Here is a 24,920-nt window from a genome sequence, read left to right on the forward strand (position 1 = left end):
TACTGCCTTCTGAGATGAAGAATTCCACAGATTTACTATCCTGAGAAGAAATTCCTCCTCATCTTTATCGTAAATGGGTGACCTCTTAAGGTTATGACCTCAGGCCTTGGACTCTATCACAAAGGGAAATAACCTTTTATGTATCTGTGAAGTCTCCTAAGAATCTTGTGTTTCAATAAGGTCGCATTTCATTCTTCAAAATTAAAGTATGTGCGGGCCTAGTCTACTCAACCTTTCCTGATGAAACTATCCTTCCATACCCAGTATCAGCCTAGTGAACCTTCTATGACTGCCTCCAATGCCAGTATAACATTTTCTGAGGTAAGAGCAAAAAAACTGTTCCAGGTCTGGTCTGGTTTTGTTGTCACTTGTAGCAAGATGTCCCTACTTTTATACTCTATTTCCTTTGGCCTTCCCTATTGCCTGCCAAACACATACACAGACATTGTTGGGATTTATGCACAAAGATTCCCAGATTCCTCTTTTGCTGTAGTTTTCTGTAATCTTTCTTCATTTAAATGCTATTCACCTCCTCTGTTCTTCCAGTCAAAGCACATAACCTTACACTTTTCCACATCATACTTCATCTGCCAAGTTTTTTCCCCACTTGTCTAACCTACCTGCATTCATCTCTCCATTTACCTTCCCACCTTTTTTGAAATATCCACAAATTTGATTATAATGCATTCACTTTCCTCATCCAGTCCATATTGTAAACAATGTTGGCTCAATCACTGATCCCTGTGACACGCACATGTTCACATCCCTAACTGCCCCAAATCACAACACTCTGCTCTACTAATTAGTCAGTCCTGTATCCAAGTTAATATACTACCTCCAACACCATGGGCTTTTTTTCTATTTAAGGAATATAGATAGGGTGGGGAGGGAAATATATCTCTGGTGGTGGGGTCCGTTTGTAGGTGGCGGAAATGGCAGAACATGATGCAATGTATTCCGAGGTTTGTGGGGTGGAAGGTGAGGACGGAGTGGGACCATCCTTGTTGCGGTTTGAGGGCGGAGGCGCGGGAAGTGGCTGAGGTGTGCTGGAGGGCAAAATTGACCACATAAAAGGGGAAATTGCAGTCTTTGAAGAAGGAAGTCATCTGGTGTGATCTGTGGAACTGGTCCTCCTGGGAGCAGATGCGACGGAGATGGAGGAATTGGGAATAAGGGATAGCATTTTTGTAGGAAGCAGGGTCGGAGACGATGTAGTCCAGGTAGTTGTGGGAATTGGTGGGTTTGCAAAAGATGTCCATGTTGAGAGGTCCAGGAAGGAGAGGGAGCTGTCCGTGATTGTCTGGGTGAACCTAAGGTCAGGGTGGAATGCGTTGGTGAAGTTGGTGAACTGTTCAATCTCCTTGTGGGAGCACAAGGTGGCTCCGATACAGTCCTCAATGTAGCGGTGGAAAAGATGGGGAATGGTGCTGGTGTAGCTGTGGAAGATGGACCATTCTGCCAACCCACCGAAGAGACAGGCATAGCGGGTGCCCATGGCTACCCCTTTGATCTGGAAGACATGGGAGAATTGAAAGAAGAACTTATTGAGGGTGAGGACCAGTTCAGCCTCATAGGTGGGGAGTTATTGGACCCAGGGGATAGGACAGTATCAAGATTTGTAGAGATGAGTTTGGTGGTGCAGGAGCAGGCTGAGATGGTAGGTCAACCGAGGCAGTCAAGCTTATGAATCTTAGGTAGGAGGTAGAACCAGATGATTCAGGGTTCCCGGACTGAGGTTGGCAGCTGTGGGTGGGAGATCCTCTGAGGTGATACGGTTGTGTATGATCTGGGAGATGATGGTTTGGTGATGAGAGGTGATGTCATGGTCAAGGGGGCAGTAGGAGGAGGTGTCTTCGAGTTGGCGTGTGGCTTCAGTGGTGTAGAGGACAGTGTGCCAAATTACCACTGGCTTACCTCCCCCCCCCCCCCCCCACCACCACCACCACCACACCAAATATCTGCTGGTTTGATGGTGAGGTTGGGATCCGAGTGGAGGGAATGGAGGGCTGATGAAGTGCTTTTGCCTGAATTACTGATTCTTCTGCTCCTCAGATGCTGCCTGACCTACGTGTGGTACCTTATCAAATACCTTTTCTATGCAATTACGCAAGCTAGCATGTACCAACTGGTGTAATAACTTTGTTACATTTCCGATGTAAGAAAGAGGTAACAAAATTCATAAAATTTTGCCCGTTTTGAAGCAAAAGATTTGGAGGATGTCTTCAAATAAGTGTTGAGAATTTTTGGGTTAACCCACATTTTTTAAAAAAAACCTGCAGATATCAAGTTATGTTGAATTTTCACGTGAATCCCAGTATGTTTCACCCAAATTTTAAATGGCATTTGGATGTTGAATTTAATGTATAATACTACAATATAGAGGGGGATATCACTTGCGTATTTTCAAATTTCACAATGTTTTAGGCCATCTACTTGATTTTGCACCCATTTTGCTGGTCGTGTGAGTACAAATACACAGGAAATTGCAGGTCATTGTCTTTTCGGAGTTGGGTTTGTCTTACAGTTTATTGACTGTGTCTTTGATTTTTAATCCATAAAATAATATCTTAAACTAGTGTCAATTTTTTAAAAGATTTTATTTTCTTACAGCATTTGGCTTCGCTAACAGCTGACTTTGGTTCATATCCAAAATTGTTTTTGTATGTTTGGTTGAGAGGGTTGTCACAACCAGATAGTAGCCAGTTCCAAACCTAAAACCATTTCCCCTCTAGATATGCTGAATGAAAATTTTCATTTTCACTTATCAGACACTACATTCAAAGACTTGTTCCAGTGTAAAATTTGAACTATTGCTAAAATTTTATTAGTAGTGAAATGTCAATCTTTTGTGGTTGACGTTAAATTGACGCCAGTGCTAAATTGGATCGTAACCATTTTTCAGTGAAGTGTGGGTAATATCTAAAAATAAATTCAAATGTTTCATTTAATCATCAGAATTATATTGCAAGATAACATCCTTTTTCCACAAAACACAAATTATTTTATATGTAAAGGACTTAAGCAAGCGCTGTTCACTTTATACGGTTTATAACATATGCAATTGAGTTTACTTCTTACACTGTCAAGAATTATCTTATAACATGCTTTAGTCAAAGTTATGTACATCTCTCTGGACCAGCTATAAGTATATCAGAGTGTAGTTGAAACAGTCTTTAATTCTCCCCAGCTCAAGCTTTTTTCTGAGATAAAACTTCACTTTAGATGTTTGTTTCTTATTTTTTTTAGTTTTTCCAAGCTAATCTGGTTACTTTTTTCACCATAAGATTCTGGATGACCACTAGAGATTTTTCCACCAGCTTCAAATTGCACAATCCTCCTTTTGTTTTTTCAGAAGATCCAAAGTGCGATTAAGCATCCTTCCTATTCCATGCTGAAGTTCATTCTTTTACTCTGCTCACTGAACAGGTCTATCTTACAGGAATTTTGCAAGCCATGCTAGTCTTTGGCCAAGGAGCTAAACCAATCTGTAAGTTGGTGTTCCAGGTAGCGAAACTGTGGGTCTGAGGGGGGGCTCCTGGTTTGGCCAAGGAGCTACACCAAAGATTAAAATACTTACCCAAGACTCACCCAAGAATTCCTGAAGATCATTAAAGACACCAAGATAGAAGAGAATGAAGTAATGGTCTCCTTTAATGTAACAGGAGAAAGTGAGGTCTGCAGATGCTGGAGAAGGGCTTATGTCCGAAACGTGAATTTCCTGTTCCTTGGATGCTGCCTGACCTGCTGTGCTTTTCCAGCAACACATTTTCAGCTCCTTTTAATGTAGCAGCCCTGTTCACATCAATCAACATCAACCTGGCCACAGAAACACTGACTACACTATTAGAAAACCTAAAGACATAGAATATAGAAACGTACAGCACAGAACAGGCCCTTTGGCCCACAATGTTGTTCTGAGGTTTAATCCTAATGTAAAATGTAATAACTTAACCTATGCACCCCTCAACTCACTGCTATCCATGTGCATGTCCAGCAGTCACTTAAATGTCCCTAATGACTCTGCTGCCACCACCACAGCTGGCAACGCATTCCATGCATTCACAACTCTCTGCATAAAGTATCTACCTCTGACGTCTCCTTTATACCTTTCTCCGAATATCTTCAAACTATGACTCCTCGTACCAGTCAATCCTGCCCTGAGGAAAAGTCTCTAGCTATTGACACTATCTATTCCACTCCTTATCTTGTATACCTCAATCAGGTCTCCCTTCTTCCTCCTCCTCACCAGAGATAAAAGTCCAAGCTTATTCAACCTTCCTTCATAAGGCAAGTCCAGTCCAGATATCATCCTGGTAAATCATCTTTGCACCCTCTCCAAAGCCTCTGTATCTTTCCTATAGTAGGGCGACCAGAACTGGACACAGTATTCCAAGTGTGGTCTGACCAGGGACATATAGACCAAACACTACCAACTTCATCAGCAAGGACAGCATCGTCAAGCTAGTGGACCTATGCATTAACACCCACTTCACTTTTAGCAACAAAACCTACAGACAAGCCAATGGAACACCCATGGGATCTCTGATATCAGGGTTCTTAGCAGAGACAGTAATGCAGAGACTTGAACAAACAGCTCAGCCAACCATCCAGCCCAAACTTTGGGTCTGCTACGTGGATGACACCTTTGTCATCAGTAAACAAACAAATTAGAGGAAACCTTCAAGACCATTAATAATACCCTTACTGGCATAAAATTCACTAAAGAGGAGGAAAACAACAACTAACTGCCATTCCTAGATGTCACAGTAGAGTGAACAGCCAATGGGGAACTTCAAACCAGTGTCTACAGGAAAATAACACGTATGGACCAAATGTTGAACAACAGAAGCAATCATCCCAACATCCACAAACGAAGCTTCATCAGAACATTATTCCAATGAGCCATCACACACTGCAGCACAGAAGAAAATCACCTATACAGTGCATTCAGAAAGAATGAGTTGCCGATTTCTCAGTAACAAACCCAAACAAGCAGACAAAATGCGTCCAGAAACCCTAGCCACTCTCCCCTACATCAAAGACCTCTCAGAAATGACTGCCAGACGACTCAGACCCCTTGGCATCATGGTAGCCCACCAAGCCACTAAAACTGCAGCTAATGAACTTGAAAGACCCTATACAGACAACAAGCAAAACTAATGTCATTTACAAAATACTGTGCAAGAACTGTAACAAACACTACGTTGGACAAGCATCTATCCTAGGACAAGCCAAACAGACATGCACGAGAATTCCTAAAAACATGGCATTCCAACTGGAACTCAATCAACAAACACATTGACTTGGACCCGATTTACCACCCCCTGAGAAAAAGAATAGGAAATTACATCACTGCAGGAAATGACATTGCCGACCTAAAGAAACCCAAACATATAAATAGAAAGTAGAAATCATGAGCAGTGCTTCGTCCGGAGGTACTCTGAAGATGTTACCTAGTATGGTGTTGAAACTTCTGAAAATGAACCTTCCAGCTCAGTGAGCAAACCTACATCCAGAACCTTAACCTGTGCTACAAATCTTTTCAAAAATCGATGATGAAATATATTGGTTTTACATTGTTACAATGTTTACTGAATGGTTTGTTTTTAAAATAATTTAGCTCTAACTCCTAATATTAAGAATCTCTCTTTGTTCTGTCCATATTCTTACAGATATGGCAGACGTTTCCAATTCTCCAGTTAAGTCATCCCACTTCCAGTTTTAGAGTTTGATCTTTTCTGATTTTAATAAACCAACATGGGTCACTTTTTGAACTACCGTTTTTATAGAATCCCTACAGGGTGGAACAGCCATTCAGCCCATCGAGTCCATGCTGACCCTCTGAAGAGCATTCCAACCTGAACCTTTACCTCCACATTCCCAGTTCCAGTTACACTGCATTTCCAATGGCTAATCCACCTAACCTGTGCATCTCTGGACACTGGCCAATCCACCTAACCTGTATATCTTTGGACTGTGGGAGGAAACCGGAGCACCCAGAGGAAACCCATGCAGACACTGGGAGATTATTCAAACTCCATACAGATAGTCGTCTGAGGCTGGAATTGAACCCGCGTCCTTGGCTCTGGAAGGCAGACATGCTAATCGCTGCTGCAGTCATCTTTTGGTATTGGGCAATTTCCAGCATTTTAATTGCTTTAGTTTTCTAATCATCATCTATCAGACATGAAAAATTGCTTCCATAGTTTTAAAAAGAACCATGAAGTAGATATTTGCAACAATGTTTAGTGGGACTTTCTGTTATGGTTCTTGTCTTTCAAAAATAAGTCAACATAAATGCTGTCATTTGTTGAACCTTTTTGTCTTGAATTGTCATCTCTCCTGCAACCATTGTATGTTTTACAAATTGTGAAATGTTATCAAATAATATTAGATGTTCTGTAACTGACTTTGAGCATCTTAGTGGAATAATTGAGGTTATGTTTGTGTCAATTTTCAACTACTTTTTGAGGGTAGTCAATACTTCTTTGACAGGCTTCATAATGTTACTTAAGACAATTGAATTAAGTGATATTTATTTGCGTGTCTTTGAATGGAAACTTTTATTTTAAATGTATATTTTATTATAAGTTAGTAGTATTATAATCCAAGTGTCATTTTTTTTAATTGCCCTTCAAATCAATGATGCATTTTTCTTCCAGAGTAACAGCTTTAACAATGGCATATAGGAAATTTATATTTGGTAACTGCAAATGAAAATACACTATATAATAAGAGCACACAACTTCGTCTGCATGCACGCTGTAACATTAACAACAAAATATCAGTAGCTAGGATGTTTACCAGGCTATGATGTACTGAATTGCAATGATTGAACAAGAAATATAAAGGGTCAGTGTTTAAGTGAATTGTCTCGAGTGCAGTTTGTTCTCATGTCTTATTGGTATAATCATATCAAGAAATGGAGACAACACTGAATTATATTGCAATTTTGTGTGCGTAAATTTGAAATTTGCCAGAGTTGATAAATCTGGTGAATGAAAATAAATGTGTAAACTTCCAGCATAGCTTAATTGAAGTTTAAGTAATTTAAATAAATGTTTGTAGTTCAATCAAAATGCACCTGGGGAAGAGAACATTACGGTGATCCAGAATTCCCCATTTTGATGTCTCGAACACGTTGGAATTATCTGTTTTTCAGTGTTCTATTTCATATTTTGTCTAGTCTTTTTTGCGTTTTTATTTCTTCATTAATTTTCCATGGGATGTTTGCTCTTTAGGCCATCGTGGCCTTTTTGTCCTTGTATGCACTCACCTATTTTTCCTGAACTTGTCTGTGTATTCTACGAATTTCTTTCACATATACCTCTGCAGAGATTATTATTGGGATACCAGCCAATTGCTTGCAGTCAGCCAATTAGGGAAAATCAGGTTTTAATTTCCTAACTCATTTCCAAGGATGTGATTTTCTTAGATTAGACTACCTGAAATAGTATTGTATTCCACAGTGTGAGCTGGTTGAGGTGTGCGGTCTTGATAGTCTTGTAGGAAACCGGGAAACAAATGAGTGTTATAATCATTCCTCCTATGGCTTACATTTTGGCTTCTCCTTGGTCCAAAGGCTGTTTAAAATTCAAACTTTTCAATTTTTTTCCAACAGAACTTTTCAGACAAGATTTACAAGGATGTCGCCAGGGCTATTGTCCCAGGAGAGAGATTTATAAAATCATGGGGGCATAGATAGGGTGAATAGACAAGGTCTTTTCCCCAGGCTGGAGGAGTCCAGAACTAGAGGGCATAGGTTTAAGATGAGAAGGTAAAGATTTAAAAGGGACAACTTTTCACACAGGGTGGTGTGCATATGGGATGTGCTGTCAGAGGGAGTGGTGGAGGCTGGTACAATTAGAGTATTTAAAAGGCATCTGGATGAGTATATGAATAGGAAGGATTTAGAGGGATATGAGCCAAATAGGATTAGATTAATTGAGGATATCTGATCAGCGTGCCAAAAGGTTTGTTACTGTGCTATACAGCCCTATGACTCTGTTATGAAGCACCACTGTGTCAGCTGGGATTTGGATGTGGATCTTGTGGCCTAGACACTGTAATTATGTTGCAAAAACCTCTTAGAGAACAAGTGTCTTGGTGGGAGTAGGAAAACAATGTAGAGTTTGATTGGAGTGTTAGCTATTGTGGGGAGAGAGAATTTGTAGAGGGTTGCTCCTCCAGTCTCACATTCTGTATCTCCCAAGCTCAAGGCTCCAGCTCCTCCAATCACATGATCAGTCTCTCTGGCTCTGTTATTGAAACATGCTAGCAGGTGGGTAACAGTGTAGGAAAGGGGAACCATTCAGCAATAATGTCCAAATGGAAGAAGGTCTGGCATTCTCACTTAATCTAGCACGTATGTGACTCTAGACCCACAGCGACGTTGTTGATTCTTAACTGCTGTCTGAAATGGCCTAGCGAGCCACTCCATTCAAGGGTATTTAGAGATGACCAACAAAAGTTGGCCTTGCTTGTGAAACCCACATTGCATGGAAAAACTAAATTACAAAAGTGATCCGATTTATTTGAAGGTCTAGTGTCAAAAGATTACAAATGAGTTGCAGTTAGTATTTGTTGCAAGCATTCCTCATTTTCTAAAATTGTAAAGCTAGAATGAACATCTCTGTGGATATATACAGGAGCAGAATTTTTCTTTTCACTTTGACACAGGCATAATATTAATTTTCCATTAGCCACCTTATCGTTTAGTCTGACATATTTGACAACTAGTTACCCCTAACTAGGTCTGTATATTCCCCATACATCTTTAATCCAAACACAGCCACCCCTAATTCTCATTCCCACTTCCATAAATGCATCTGCCTTCACCCATCCCCAGCCTTGATGCTCACACCCCTTTTGGCAGTGAGCTTTTCCTCCTGCTTGCACATTCCATAATGACCGACAGGTGTAGCCCAGGGTTGGATTTTCACCAGACCTTGGAGTTTCTTGATGAACAGCCCCTAGATATGATTGTTCGTACTCTTGACCACAGTATCCTCAGCTCCTGCATTGATGATACGCGATTCTTCTGACATCTATTGTCAGCTATACAGGAGGGAATGTTACCCTGTACCTGGACTTAGATAGATCCCCTGATAGTGAGCTGATGAATGATCATGGCCAAACCACTGGGATGCCTGCACATTGTGCCTCTGACTGACTGACTGACTCTGATGCATGACCGTGCCGACCTCCCTAGCTTCACTGAGGATTATTCGCCACCAGTTTCCAATATGATTATTTGATTGCTTACATGTGTAATACTGCACATATCCCTACTGGCAATCTGTCTAATTTGTATGTCTGAGCAAAAGAGAATGTCAGTATGGCATTACTGTTAATAAGTTGGCATTTCAACAAGAGGCAGAGGCATGATTGCTGCAAGTAGGTGATGAGTGAGTGAGAAGTGACAGAGCAAGCAAGGAGCCCTGACATGCATCCTGGTCCCATCCGTGAGATCAGCTTTGTCCTTGCACAGTCTGGCTGCTGTCTTTCAGTGCTAGTTGCTATGTAAACCTGTGCTTCCTAATTGACCTGCAAGTGAATCAGAGGTGATGTGATAATTGTGAGGGCTTGGCAAATATCACTTGCTGGCATCCATGGATGAGGGGTGCATGAGGCTTGTGCATTTGAACTGTGCCTTGAGATGTTATTTGCTGCCAAGTGACATGGAGGCTCATCACAGTCACCATGTACCCAGTCTTATTTCCATTTTGAGATTTCTCACTGTCACACTTCTTTAGTTCATTTGAACTGATAGGATGTTGGTTGTTAATTGGAAAGTGATCCCCTTAATTGGTAACTTACTGCGGTCTAGCAAGGAACTCACTTTGCCACTTAGCATCAGAACAAACAATGCTGCGAGCTGCTCCCAAACCTGAGATAGGCCTTTCCTAACTAATTGCTACCACCCATGTTGCGCGGACCACTATAAAATTCTATGCTTTTAAAAAAAATCTGCCTATCGCTCTATCCAAAACTTTCTGGGAATTTAATTGACTATAAAAATTCATATTAAAGTGTTTAAGATTTTATTTATAATTGTCTGTATTTCTAAGTATGTCAATAGCCTTGTAATTGTTTATTTCTTCTCTGGTGTCCATAATCCATTTAAAGCATTCTATTTAGTAGGGAATTGTTGCTGAAGTGAAGTCTTGTAAATTAATAATGATTTGACAATAGACATTGATAATAAATTTTCTCAGCTCTGCAATGTTCATGGTAACTTCAGTACTTTTATTTATTGTGATTAAAGGCCAACATAAGACATATATACTGATGAATGAAGATTTTTATTCTCGATGAAGTTCTCAATTAACCATGGTAACAAACACGTCGGGAGAAATTTGGTTAAATGCTGTCTTTGCCAAGCCTTTAAGCACTTATAAACTTTGAGCGACTGGTGGGAGCATTAAGAACAGACCAGACAAGAGCCCAGTGAAGCTATTGAGAATAAAAGAGCAGGCCTGAGATAACGGCACAGTCAGCCCTTTGAGAGAATATAGGAGTGGGCACAGGAGATTGGCGGAGGAATAGATCAGACCAGAGAGCAAGAACAGAGAGGAGTGGTGGGAGAATAAAAGATCAGGCCTGAGTATGAGATAACAGAGGGACTGGCAGGAGAATAAAATAGCAGCCCATTGAAGACCAGACTGGCATGAGGATGAAACAATAAGTCATGGAGCGAGAGAGAGCACAACAATATTAGTATCGCTAGTGTGGTCAAAGATGCAGCTCTGTGATCAGACTCATCAGCCATATGAGGGCCCACAGAGCCCGTGAATTTCCAAGACACACAATCATACTTGTTAGTGACTGATTACTCACGAGATTGCAAAATCATGGTGACAGCACAGATTGGATTATGTTTTTAATGGTTTAATTTGAACACTTTCAAAATTGTTACATAAGGCATTTGTTTTATTTTGTTCTTTCTTTTTACATAATAAAATTCTGTTTGTTATTAAAGCCAAATTGGCAGCTGTGCATGCTTGTATTTCAGTGAAACACCACCTTGTTAAATAAAAACCAAACAAAATACAATCTGTCAAGTCATATTTCAATCTGGGAGCTGACTTGTCCAGCAATATCGACTAGGATCATAACAATAGGGGGAAGTGGCATGATGGTCAAACTAGGGGGAACTGGAAGACAAAGCAGAGGGTCTGCTTACTTTCCTCTGTAACCTAGCTTTGATTTCTTACTCACTGCCTCTTGACTTTTCTCTCCACCGCCCCACCTCCATCTACCTGTTGCCGTCCCAGCTACCTTCCTCTCCATTTTCTTTTATCGCTCAGCCCACCCTCTAACCACAACCACCAGTCCTGGTGAAGGGCTTATGCCTGAAATGTTGATTCTCCTCCTCCTCGGATGCTGCCTGATCTGTGTTTTTCCACCGCCACACTTTTCGATTCTGATTCTCCAACATCTGCAGTCCTCACTTTCTCCTCCTTCTGTTATCTGAGTGTTAGTATTTGCAAGTAAGGCATTTACGAAATTTTAATGCTAAAGTTGCTATCATTATGCACTGAAATAAAATAAACGATTTTTATTATTACATAACTAGAAATCGTGAAGTTGAATTAGATTGCTTAGTTGCTTTTGAAGGTGCCTGGGGAAGGTTAAACGTATATGTTAACATTATAGGGCAAAATCTTGCATGAAATTGGCTAGCTGTCATTTTTAAGTTTCATGATGGGATTTCTGTCCCAGATTTACTTAATTAACCATGTTCCTGTGATGACCTGCGCATCCAATGCTTGCTCATTTTTCTTGTTTATCATAGGGGATGCAATTGGTCAGTGAGGTGAAAGTTATCGAGTTGCATCCAACCCTGTGCCAGAAGCTCATTAATCTCTGGATAAGTAAATTCCTCATCTCAATCCTATCCCATATCTTTAAAACTGTGACCTCTGGTTTTAGATTCTGTAGTCATTAAGAATATTCATAATATGTTTACCCAATCTAGTCCAGTTTAAATTTTATAGGTTTCTGAGATTCTTCTCTCCCTTTCCTGGACACATCCATTCTTCTCGACTCCAGTGACCACAGTATTGATTAATCTAGCCCCTCTTCATATGTCAAACTTGTCATCCAAGGAATCAGGCTGGTAAACCTTCATTGCACTCCCTCCATAGCCAGAAAAGCTGCCTCTAGATAAGGAGACCAAAATGACATACAGTACTCTCATTAATGAACAGAAATAGGCCATTCTCACGTGAAACAGAAATAGGTAATATGGTGCAATGGATCTGTTTATGCTTAATGAAAATCTCCTTGGCTTTCATCACCTAAATCTATTGGCATTGCCATCTAGTCTCTTCTACAAGTGCATGTCTAGTTGATCCAGTTAAAGTACCTAATCGAGACGGCTCAGGGAATCCCGAATGGACTTGACCTATAAGCTTGTCTTAGTTCGTCCTGGAGATTGCACCCTAAGGTAGTCTGGAATACAAAACTCTTACAGACAGTTTAGTTTAAATTATTACCTTTATTTAACAATGGCATCGATACCTACAAACCAGGTTTAAGCTAAGGTTCTAAAACCATTAGCAGAGTAATGGCACCAGCTCTTACCCCTAAGAGCTCTCAGGCTCCTCCCCTTATTGCTGCAAACAAGCTATCTTCATACAGAAATTGTTACTTAGATTACCAAAAAAAACCACATGTCCTTAATCAGGTAAGCAGCGATAAAATGGCCAAAGTTTGTAGAGGGGAAGAGAAAATTATTGACTAATTAAGCTACATTCACATCAAAGTTGGAAACCCTGATCAAGCCTGGCCTCATATCTTAGCTAGATAAGCTCCATTTTAATAGTATATCATAAAGAGAGACGATTCTAAACTATGTGGAAAAGGTCATGAGGTAACCTCGCTCAGCTAACATGCCAGTACCATTTGTCCTACAAAATGGCTTTTCTAAACATCTCTTAGATTCCCAAAATGCAAATTAATTTCATAACATTCCTGGATCTCAAGCTCCAGAGAACAACACACAAGACACTCAATCCATGACAAGCAAGTGTACACTCGAAGCAGACCACAAAGGGTTAATCTGTCCACCAGCTTCTGTCCTGTGTCTGTCGGTCTCTCGGTGTCGCGCTCTCTCTCTCTCGGGGTGTCGCTCTCTCTTGTGTTGTACTATTGTTCTATCACGAGCATGTTCCACATTGAATATGAGTTTTGTTAAGAGTCTTCAATATAAACCAGAATTTGTTATCCAGCATCCAACTGTAAAATATACACAGCTTCTAGCCCTTGGGGTCAAAAGAAAATACTGCCGCACATTCCACAAGTGAACAATGCTATCACTTTATTTACACCGATCCGTTGACACTAAAACAGATATCCTTAATTCTTCTGAGCAAATGCCCCACCCACTTGGTCAAGCACTTTCCTGCATGTCCTGTTTAGTTCTAATGTGTGTAGCAGATAGGTCAAATGTAAGGTGACAAACTTTCTCAATCCTTAAATGTACCTATCCTATTAACTTCAAACACTCTTTGTGGCAGCAGGTTCCAAATTTTTGGGTGGTTAATCTGTTTCTTCTAAAGTCCCTCGGTGGATTTTTAATAAAATGAATTATCTTGGATTGATAGTCTCAGCACGTGGGCGGCACGGTGGCACAGTGGTTAGCACTGCTGCCTCACAGCGCCTGTAGACCCGGGTTCAATTCCCGACTCAGGCGACTGACTGTGTGGAGTTTGCACGTTCTCCCCGTGTCTGCGTGGGTTTCCTCCGGGTGCTCCGGTTTCCTCCCACAGTCACAAAGATGTGCGGGTCAGGTGAATTGGCCAAGCTAAATTGCCCGTAGTGTTAGGTAAGGGGTAAATGTAGGGGTATGGGTGGGTTGCGCTTCGGCGGGTCGGTGTGGACTTGTTGGGCCGAAGGGCCTGTTTCCACACTGTAAGTCTAATCTAATCTAATTAGTCTATGTTGAATTTCATTTGCCTATTCACTATTTTAATAAATAGAAGGTACAAAGCTCTTGGGAGGCAAAACAGGGATTGCTAGGATAAAGAGAAAGTGAGGACTGCAGATGCTGGAGATCAGAGTCGAGAGTGGGATGGTGGAAAAGCATAGCAGGCCAGGCAGCATCCAAGGAGCAGGAGAATTGATGTTTCGGGCAAGAGCACTTCATCAGGAATGAGGCTTGTGAACTGAGGGGGTGTAGAGATTGCAAGGATTAGTTTTGATTTGTAAACTGTTTGTACGTACGGACTCAGCATGTCAAATAGCCACTTACTGTGCTGATAACCTTTATACTTTGATGAGAGCTTGAATATTCAACAGAACGTGAGAATAATACATAGTGTTTCTCAAAAGTTCATATGGTCTTGAATATGCCTTTGTTATAATGAATTAATTGGGGCAGTAAACTAAAACACTTCTATTTTACAGAATATTTGTATTCACTAGCTGGCATTAACCTGCACTCGTATTTAATTTTCCTGTTGTATATTGTATTTTATCCTGTAGAACCTCTGGCTTGATATCCAAGGAAGTAGTTAATTAAAAGCTTTAATCTGTAATATCTGATAGACTACAGACCTCGTGAAAATCTATCATGTCTAAACTCTGATTCCAAGAATTAGAACAGAAATAATAGCCCAAAAATGGCACATTAAAAGTTGTTCTTCCTGTTGTCTGAGAAAGTAAATGTGTAACATTTAAGACGATGACCTTTTCATCGTGTCAACTTGGGTTTAAATTCAGGCCATATTTATTGAATCAAAGCAAAATTCTGCTGGGGTTTTACTTCACAATACCTAATTGTTGCGAAAATCTGAACAAAAGGCTGCTGGTAGATAACGGAAGAAAATGGTGATGCACATTGTCCTCTTCGTACTTAAAAGCTTTATTGGTGTTACTACATGTGCTGCTTCCATTTTCCTTTTTGAACTCTTGCACAAAGTTAGTAACACATTTTGTTTGTTTTTCCTTTCTAGCTTTACCACATGTCTAGTGACCGAAGGTGACGTGAAACATATATCCTTAATTGTCTTGAGTGTTCAGAATGTGTTGCTAGCCTATTCATGAAAGGTGAGAGTTAATGATCTTTTTAAAGAGCATGCAGCTATTGGTTTTCTGAATGTATTTATCTTGGCTAAACACAATTTTCTTCTGACAGCATTTAGATTTAAAGGGGCTTACTAATATTCTTGCATGCACTAATATTGTTGAGAAACAACAGTGGTGATTTACTACAACTGTTTTGGAGGGAAGTTGAAAAGCCAGTTTTAATCATATTTCACACCTTTTTCAAAGAGAAAATAATTGATGCAAGATGCAATCTTTTTATCCAGGGCTTGCTAGATCATATGTCTACATAATATCTAATCTGGGTCCTCCCTTCAAAGTTCAGACTTATTCTTGAGAAAGGGCGACCCTTTTAAATTCAGTGTGCTTAGTTACAAATTTCTAGTGGAATGATTGGTAAACAAATATAGTCAACAATGTTGGGACAGTGCTTTAAATAGTCCTGTTATAATTTGAGGCACTTTTCAGTTTTTGTTTTAGGCACTCTCAAGACAAAGGCTAGCTTTTGTAACAGGCACTAATATATATTGAAATTTAAACTTGTATGCTAGGTAATTAGATGGTGACCCTCTAAGTGAAATGTAAACCTTGTTGTTTCTCTTGAACTCTTCAAAATCACCAGAAAGTATCAACACGGCAGTGTGTGTGGTTCAAATCAAAACACACCAGCATGGGTTTTTGTGGTCAGCGGTAAAATGGCAGCAATTGTCATTGATTGCACAGCAAAATGTGAACGTAGCTGATTAGTAGGGCACAATGAGAATGATCACTTGCTGTAGCAAGGTGAAATATTGAAGTCTTCCGATGTGGTAGGTGGTCAGTGAAACCACATATCTAGTGACATCAGAAGCTGATGAACCACCTCATGAGGTCAGTCTTCAGCTCAACCACAGAGCGACAGACCCAGAGAGAAATACAGAATGAGCGAATTGAGAAAAGTAGCAGCAACACACTGAGGGTGAGCCTACAACTCCAAGGGTGAGGCTTAGATGGAGGTGAACTGGTGCCCCGGTCTGTCCGTTCATCGCTCTGTTTAATACCTTAATTGTGGGTGTTACTCCCCTTGCTCCCATCCTTTAAAACAAACTCTTGAGAGGTCAAGCCCAGCTGTATATATCCTCCCAAATATCACCTTTGATGAAACTGACCTCCCTGCATGCAAGGACACTGCATTTGACTTGTGACTCGTAAAAGCAGCCAGGAAAGTAATAGCCAATCTCAGGTCTGGCCCAAACTGCAAATGACTGGGAGAAGCTCCAGTTTTTGCAACTTCGGAAAGTGCTTCCTTGTTTGTGTTGCAAAGCTCAAGAAAATCTTTTGAGCATTGCACAAGATTGTAATAATACATGGTGCATCTAGATATATTGACTGCATGATGATTGTTTCTTTATTAACAGATTAAACAAAAAGACAGTCTATAACTTCATAATTTGCGTGGAATATCCCAGGCCTTGCCCCAGCAAGTATTAGTTTAAGGAAAATAGGCATGAAAATCATGGTAATTATTAAGCGCTCAGTCCAAATTCCCAAGATATCTTAATGTGGCCATGAACCCCATGATTGATAACTGCAAAATTTGATTTTGTTTAAGAGCATGAGACCTAGAAACAAAATGATTGAGACTGAGAAGAGTAACAAAAAATATAATTTTTAAAAAAACATATTGTGGAGTTATACTACAGGTATGAATGCCAGCAGCCACAAAAGTAACTTTCATAATTCAATCATGTGGCTCTTTGAAAAATACATTTGGAAAACACTTGAGGAGTCCATGCAATTGTGAAAGTTGTAATGAATGTAGTCTTTAAAACTGCATTTTGTTTTTAGACATTTGATTGAATTTTTGTGGCATGTAATATTTTGAATATATTATCAGTTACTTTTACACTATATTATTCATTCTAATGTTCCATTACGCAATATGCCCCTGTACAATTTGCAGATGTTTTGGCTAGAGAATGCTGAATCCTAAATTGTGTAGGATGTATAACGTTATTTGTCGTATATATTCCAGAATTATGCTATATACACTGTGATTTTTATATAGTGGTTAATAGATAATTTTAAGAATAGCCAAATTGATATTGAAATGTTAATGTGGAAGCTCTGGCTTGCACATTTCACAGTAAAACCGGAGAAGTTTATGATAATTGAACAATTCAATCTTTTAGAAGATTGAATTGCAGCAGCTGCTGTTCAGGATATCGCAGCTGAGCAATATTTAATCAAAGTATAATAGTTTATTATGGAACAATCTTCTTGCATATTAGTGAGCTGAAATAGAAATGAAATTGTATTGAAAATAAACCTCATTTTCTGTAGTACATTTACCAAATGATTTAGCAACTCTTACATTGTTTTATTTTAATATATAGGCTTACGCTGTAATGACCTGATGTTTAAGTGTGACTGAAGATGAGTATTAGCAGTGATGAGGTCAACTTTCTGGTATATAGATATTTGCAAGAGTCTGGTAAGTATGGAAAGTAATGAAAGAGGACTTTTGAAATGTTTGAATTATCTCTAGCTGTGATCTTGGCAGGGAAAAAAACAGTGACTGATTGATTGTTTGCTGACCCTGGAGCTCAGGGTGCATTGGAGGGGGTAAGGATTATAGACCAGTCACTGAGGTCATCTGTCAAAAGGAGAGTGAGAGATTGTTGGTGTTTCCTCAATGTATTAATCAGGGCAGTGTTTTATTGTTGATGACCATTTTTTGAAAACTAATTTCACTTGTGCATTTAGTGTTGATGGGATGGCACGGTGACTCAGTGGTTTGTATTCTGCTGCACAGCGCCAAGCACTTGGGTTTGATTTCAGCCCCAGGCGACTGACTGAGTTGAGTTTGCACATTCTCCCCATTTCCTCCCATAGCCCAAAATGTGCCAGCTAGGGGAATTGGCCATGGTAAATTGCCCGTGGTGTCCAGGGATGTGCATGTTAGGTGGATTAGCCATGGGTTACAGGGATAGGGTGGGTCTGGATGAAATGCTTTTCAGACGGTCAGTGCAGACTGTGGGTTGAATGGCCTTCATATCATAGGGATTCTATGATGAAATGATCTGAAGTAAGTACATGGTTCCTTGTTTACATATGTAAAGTGTTATGCCTGCTTCAGATTACTGTGTATAAAAGGTGTTCTACTTGCATGCTTGTTGCATGATATTTTATGCACACAGCACACAACGTGGCATCTGAAGAATAAGCACTTCATATTGCAATGTCTAGGCCTCTGCACACTTGCTGTGCATGTGCCTTTTAAAACTAATGTCAACAGTTGAGATAGGATATGTACAGTATGCGCAGCACTGTGATTTCTAAACTACACATTTGCTAACATCTTTTCACACATCTCATCTTCATTGTTTCATTTCAGTGATTAACATTACACTATTATTGTTCTTTATGTAGGTTTGAATATTGGATTAGTGTTTAAAGGTGCTGTTGTCCTGAAAGGAACTTTTAGGGTTTGTGACCTTTGGAAGGGTTAAAGTTATAAGAGTATTGGAGATTCAAAGAATAGGGATAAAGAAAATTGTGTGGAATTGGGCACAAACAATGGGTTCTGCAAGAATAGGGTGGGATAGGGAAGTTTTTGAGGAAATACTGGGAGATGTCCCAGAATCAGGGAATTTTGGAAATTTGGGATAACATTGGTTGATCACCCATTACTGAAAACAGGTTTTGTGTGTTGGAGCAGTTCATAAAGTAGGAAGCATTTGTTAAGTTACTGGCGTAATCCATTTTTAGATGGATTTTGTTTAAAAGCTCAATATTGATATGAGTTACTGAGGTAAAATTGAGAATTATTTTTGTTCCGAGACCTATTCATTGATTTGGTTCATCAACAAACAAAATAGTTGGTCTCATAATTTAAGTATTTGTCATTGGAGAAACAAAATATGATTTAAAAAATAATAATCTGTTTTTACTAATGTGTGTATGAAATGCATTTTTTAAGCTATCATTATCTTTTTATCAAAGGTTTTTCCCATTCAGCATTCACATTTGGTATAGAGAGTCACATCAGTCAGTCCAATATTAATGGTGCCCTCGTGCCACCAGCAGCTCTCATCTCGATCATACAGAAAGGTTTGCAGTATGTGGAGGCCGAAGTCAGTATCAATGAGGTTGGTATCCAGCAAATTTGGGAGTGGACAACTAGAATATGGTATAAACAAAATGTGTGAGCTGTACATTTCATTTGGCTTTCTTGTAAAGCTTTTTTTAAAAAAAAGTCTTGACTAAAAATTTCAATGCTAATTATGGTCATCCCGTAAATATATTTTTATTCTTATGGAATTGCTTGAAATGAAATATATTTTTCAAGTATAAAACATATTGACTGAAGTCTGTAATAAGTGAAAGAAATACATTGGGACAGAAGAGTTGTACACACTTCTGTGTCTGAAAATGTCTGCAATTATTTTAGGGAAAAGATGGATCAATTATGAGCAATAATTGTTCCAGTCGGGGCAGGTTTTAGCTAATTATTTATTTTCATTACTTAAGAATGTAAGTTTTACTATTGAGTGATTGTGCTTTTTTTTTGATTATCTATCTTGGATACAGTTTAGGCTATTATCTTTAAATTCCTTTGATAGTCCCATTACAAATCCTAAATAATGTCCCAAAACAAAAGTTTTTAAACGTCAAAGAAAATGCTTTGATTTCTTAGCCAAATGTTTGATTTCTTATTAAAACTCAGATATGTGAGCAGCTTTATCTTCCTTTGAGTGATGGTGTTTTTTTTATTTGAATTCAAAATCTTAAAACTTGTCAATTCTTAATTGATATTTTAGTTAAATATATTTTAGAGCTGAGCAAATTTTATTCTTTTTAAGTTTGACAGGTTTGTAGTCAAGTGTATAATACTTCAAGTTAATATTAAATCAAAATGTAAGCCTTTTGCACAATGTCTCAGATGACTTCTCTTGCCATTGTGAGAACCATTCTTTCCTTGACACCTCAACTGTCTTACCTGCCTAGGCAGTCCTTCACGTTATCATTGCCAAATACTTTTTGATCTCTTCTCCATTCCACTGCACCTACAGTATCAGATTCTCTGTATACTCCTACAATGTAATAATCCAAGGATGTGTTCCCCTGTCTCATACTCTTTCTCATCAATATACTGTCTGCCTACATCAATCAGAAGCATGAGTGCAGTTTCCTTATTGCAGTTAACATCAAGACGTACCACGCTGCCACCTCTCTTGATCTTACAGAGTATATTGTGGTAGTTGAGGGCATTGCTTTCAACCCTTGCCATAAACTTAATGTTTTTTTTGCCACTGCTTTCATTGTCTGCGCTATTTACTCAAGGTAGTCAGAATGTAAATGCCACTATTCTATGTAATTAAAAGTAGAACTTCAGGCTTCTGATATCACAACTTTGCATGTCTCTGATCCTTGTCTTTGTGCCATTAGGTGAAACATTTATATGTAACTTCAACTACTTTAAATATCCTATTTGCTGACATCCCAGCCTTCATAAACTTCATGCTGCACAGTACTCAGTCATCCTAATCACCATTTATTCAACTTCCTTTCTCCTTGCTGACATATGTTTGCTTACTTTATCCTTATTCTTGTGTTTCTCTACAATTATCCCAATCTCTTTGCAAGCTCCTTCAGAAGTATATCAGCCCTGTCCCCATTTTGTTTTCTGAAATGAGCAATTGCACAGTGCACCCTTTCGTTGCAACACCTTGTACTCTGATTTTTAAAATTTTCTCCTTAATCTGCTGTGCATCTCCACCTCTCTTCTATTACAGCTCAGGGTTCACTCTAGCAACACTTGTAACAACTACATAAATACAAGCTGTTGAGAATCATTAATTTCCCATTTCTGTAATAGCCAGAATTTAGTTTCTGATAAAATTAAGCTAAAATGTCACGGTATAGAATAAAGCCAGTTTCTGTTTCTCTTGTACTAACTTAAATGTTATCGTTTTGCTAATGTCAACAAGTTATTAGTGCTTTCTGATCATAGTTGTTAAGCTGTTTTGGCCTTTTATTGGGTTGTGATTTCTCTCTTTTAAGTGTCCTTTATGCAGTGTCCAGTCAGCTGTGTTTCCTAATTACAATTCTGAATTTGACAAACTTGGTTGACTTACACAATAGTTATATCATAAGGTCTGCTAGTCTGTTGAATTTAAGTTTGCAAACAACTGCATCCAAGAGAGAGTTTTTTTTTGTATTGTGGATTTTTGTTTTAATATTTTGTACTTAATTTTGACTTCATGCGAGTTATCAGCAATACATTCCATGCTAACAAAATATATATTGCTGCCATGTCGAAAAAAAGTCTAAATTGTGAATATGCAGTTTACTTAAAGTTGTCTGGTATATGTTGTTTTGTTATGTAATCTTTTTGTCATGGTATCCAATTCAAGACTATATGGATGAAATATTTTGCTTTAATGTTAAGGAAATGCAAGATTGTTATCCTGAGTCATAGTTTTTTTATTCTAGGATGGCACACTATTTGATGGGCGACCCATTGAGTCCCTTTCTTTAATTGATGCTGTAATGCCTGACGTGGTGCAAACAAGGCAGCAAGCTTATAGAGACAAGTTGCAGCAACAACAAGCAGCAGCAGCCGCTGCTGCAGCTGCAGTCAGTCAACAAGGTGCTGCAAAGAATGGAGAGAATACTGCAAATGGAGAGGAGAATGGAGGACACACAGTGACTAGTAAGTATAAATTAGAGCAAAAATGTACACTTTAAATTATGCTTTTCCATGGGATTCTTTGTATCTTTAGGAAAAAATGGATAAATTTAAAACAAACATTTTAATGCCTGGTTTAGGCACTTGTGAAAAAAAAATGACTGTGACAAAACATAATATGCATCATGTGTACCCCAGTCAGTTTCGACTGAGGTCATATGAGCAGTCCATAAAATTTACTTTCAAGTGGTATATTGCAGAATTTTGTTTACCTACCATATCAGAGAGCCAGATGGAGCAAGTGGCTCAGTGTTTAGCAGTGATATCTTTCAGCGATGGGGCCTGGGTTCGATTCTAGCCTCAGGCAACTGTGTCTGTATGGAGTTTGCACGTTCTTCCCATGTCTGTGTGGGTTTCCTCCGGGTGCTCTAGTTCCTTCCACAGCCTGAAGATGTGCAGGTTAGGTGGATCATGGAAATTCAGGATTACAGGGTAGAGAGTGGGTCTGGCTGGGATATTCTTCGGAGAGCCAGTATGGACTTGATGGGTGGAATGACCAGCTTCCGGACTATGGAGATGCTATATTCTATTCTATTCTATTCTGTTCTTTGCTCTGTATTAAAACTGTAGCCTGCTGCCAGCCATTTCTGGCCCCATTTACTAATTGTCCTTCCTATCATTTCACATTTATCTGATGACCGCACCCCAGCTGGCAATATAGTCCACAAATGGATTCTGCTTCTGTGAAAGGTACCCATTGCTTCCTGTGTGAGATTCCCTTGAAATTCTTATATGCTTTATGCAACTGCAATATGCCACCTTGTGTGAACAGCCAAATTTATTTCAGCAAGTACCAGCTTTTCGAGGACCACTTAACACTCTTCACGTTGCTCTCTAAACAAGGGAACCGTCCTCCCTTTATACAAGATTTTACATCACAGTCAGTCATTCACACAAGACACAACCCCCTGCCACTCCCTTATAGGCACATACCACCCAAAAACAATGTAAAATGATTTGATTATTTCCAGAAATAATGTGTGATTAGATTGTTTGTTTCTCCAAATAGTGTGTGATTAAGTTATCACATCCTGCCAGAAGACTGAAAAATACCCCCCACCCGGTACATCCAATTTCTTCGACGTCAGCAGAACAAATTAACCCTTTAACATCACATTCCCTCCTTTTATCAACTAAATGGGGCTGAAAAAGACACAACCAGCTTATTCATAAGAATCTGATAACCAGTGTTTAAGCAAGTTATTAACACATAACATACAATGATTATAACAACAATAATTACCAGTCCATGCAGTAGATTGGTTTCCCAGAATCCTCCCATGTGGGAAAAAGTGTTCACCAGTAGACTTCTTAAATCCACAGTCCTTAGTGACCTCTCCATCTTCTGCTAGTGGAAACGAGCCAGTTATCCAAAATCTCCTTCAGTAAATTCCATCCTGAAAACAAAATCCCGTCTGGCAGGGGTCAGTTCTGTTGTGTGCAGTGGTTAGGGAACCCAAGCCTCTGGAAATGCAGGGATCAGTTTTATTGCTGCAGGGTTGTAGGGTCCTTTGTAATGAAGTGTGCTCCCAAGGCAGGGTGATAATTTGTGGGGTTAGTTGTAGCCATCAGTTTGCTTTTGGCCATTTGTGTTCGCCTTTGCAAATTCCATCTGGAGAGTCTGAGGGTTTTTGGGATCAAATTTCATACCGTTTAATGTATTCTTTACTGCTTCTGCTCCCATTCTGCTGTCAAGTGTAACAAAGCCACTGTTGGCTTGATCAGTGAAACTTTATATCCCTTAAATGGTCAAAAAATAACATAAAGCTCACGTTGTTTAATATCCATAGGAAGGCTATTTGACCAAAAAACCCTATGGATCTCCACTACACTGTTGTTAGCTTCATCAGTTTCGTGTTCATGACTGGGGGGCTGATTGAATCTATTGTGACCCCCTACTCTGGGTAGTCGATGCTGGTGCTGGGAGAGCAGGAGGGGTCGGCAGAATGGGTGCGATACATCCCGAGGTCAATTGTCTATTAGAAGCGCTGAACAAGGTTCCCAGGAATGTGACTTGGTGCTGAGTGTACAATGGGTAACACTTCCAAGGGGCTGGGTAAGTGGAGTGGGACTTGGATCAGGTTGTGGAGGCAGGCAGTGGTCCGAAGGTGTGCTTTACCTGTGAATGAAGAAACTTTAGAGACTATGTTAGCAGCTGAAAGTATCTTTGCATTTCCTCTCTCTTTCAAACCACCTTGCCCAGGTGGATATCAGTATGAAGTCAATAAGCATTGGTAACAAAGCATCCTGTATACATGCTTGGTGAATAGGGTGATCCAGAGGCCATTTAATGCAGAGTGCGAGCACCCATGCGTCTTCCGTATTTGTTTTTCTGGGTCAGGACAGCCCCTGTAAATGCTGCACCGTAACAATGTCTGGTTTGCCTGTTGTTTTTGAGGCAGGTGATCGATTTAGTGCCTGCCAGTTCATAGAGGACCTAATAGAATTGCGCACTGTTGCCGTGTCTTTGGCAACTTGATCAGCTCTGGCATTGCCAGTGCTGATGTCTGTATTTTCCATTACATGGGCAGCACATTTGATTATGGCCAATTGCTTGGGGAGGAGGATGGCTTTGAGGAGATTTTGGGCACATAGTGAGTTCTGAATCGACCTCCCTGAGGAGGTCAGAAATCTACATTGTGACCATAGCTGGTCATTGATATCATTATTTTGAAGCATTATTGGTAGACCAGACATGTCAGGAGGTACCTCCATTTTATTCCCAGTTGATAGTCCAGCTTGGCGTTTCAACTCTGATTCCTTATTTTGCCTCTCCTTTCTCAGTTTTTCCTGTTTTTCTGCATTCGTATCATAATCCTCACACTGACTCTTCAGCACCTACCAAGACTTAGGGTTTCCCTCATGATCACACATTCTGATCCCTCTTTGACGTGCATTATTCTCCCAGCTGGCCTGTTTAGATTTATTTGTTATTTCCTCAGCAGTCTTTCTCCATGTGGATATTAAAGGTTTCCATTTAGTCCCAAATTGCCTCCTCTGTTTTTAAACATTTATCTATGTCCAAAGTTCTTCCTATCGGCCAAATTTCATTTCCCAATTTTTTTATTTAAACATCCTGAAAGGCCCCCGAACTGTTCCTCATTTTGCGAGTTATCCCGGCATAACCGATGCAAAG

General features: G+C 39.6%; 1 protein-coding gene across 3 annotated transcripts in view; it reads left to right on the forward strand.

The window, feature by feature from the left end:
* tbl1xr1a (TBL1X/Y related 1a) overlaps nt 1-24,920 on the forward strand; it is a 167,409-nt gene that overhangs the window by 113,812 nt on the left and 28,677 nt on the right. For 2 of the 3 annotated variants that reach the window (XM_060834805.1, XM_060834807.1), the window contains 4 exons: nt 14,961-15,054; nt 17,427-17,524; nt 19,036-19,181; nt 21,529-21,748. In XM_060834805.1, the coding sequence (XP_060690788.1) occupies nt 17,467-17,524; nt 19,036-19,181; nt 21,529-21,748 (424 nt within the window). In that variant the 5' untranslated portion in view covers nt 14,961-15,054; nt 17,427-17,466. Of the gene's footprint in view, nt 1-11,797; nt 11,877-14,960; nt 15,055-17,426; nt 17,525-19,035; nt 19,182-21,528; nt 21,749-24,920 lie in introns of all 3 variants that reach the window. The other variant, XM_060834806.1, reaches the window with a different exon arrangement.

The sequence above is a fragment of the Hemiscyllium ocellatum genome, chromosome 13, assembly GCF_020745735.1.
Source record: "Hemiscyllium ocellatum isolate sHemOce1 chromosome 13, sHemOce1.pat.X.cur, whole genome shotgun sequence".
NCBI lineage: Eukaryota > Metazoa > Chordata > Chondrichthyes > Orectolobiformes > Hemiscylliidae > Hemiscyllium > Hemiscyllium ocellatum.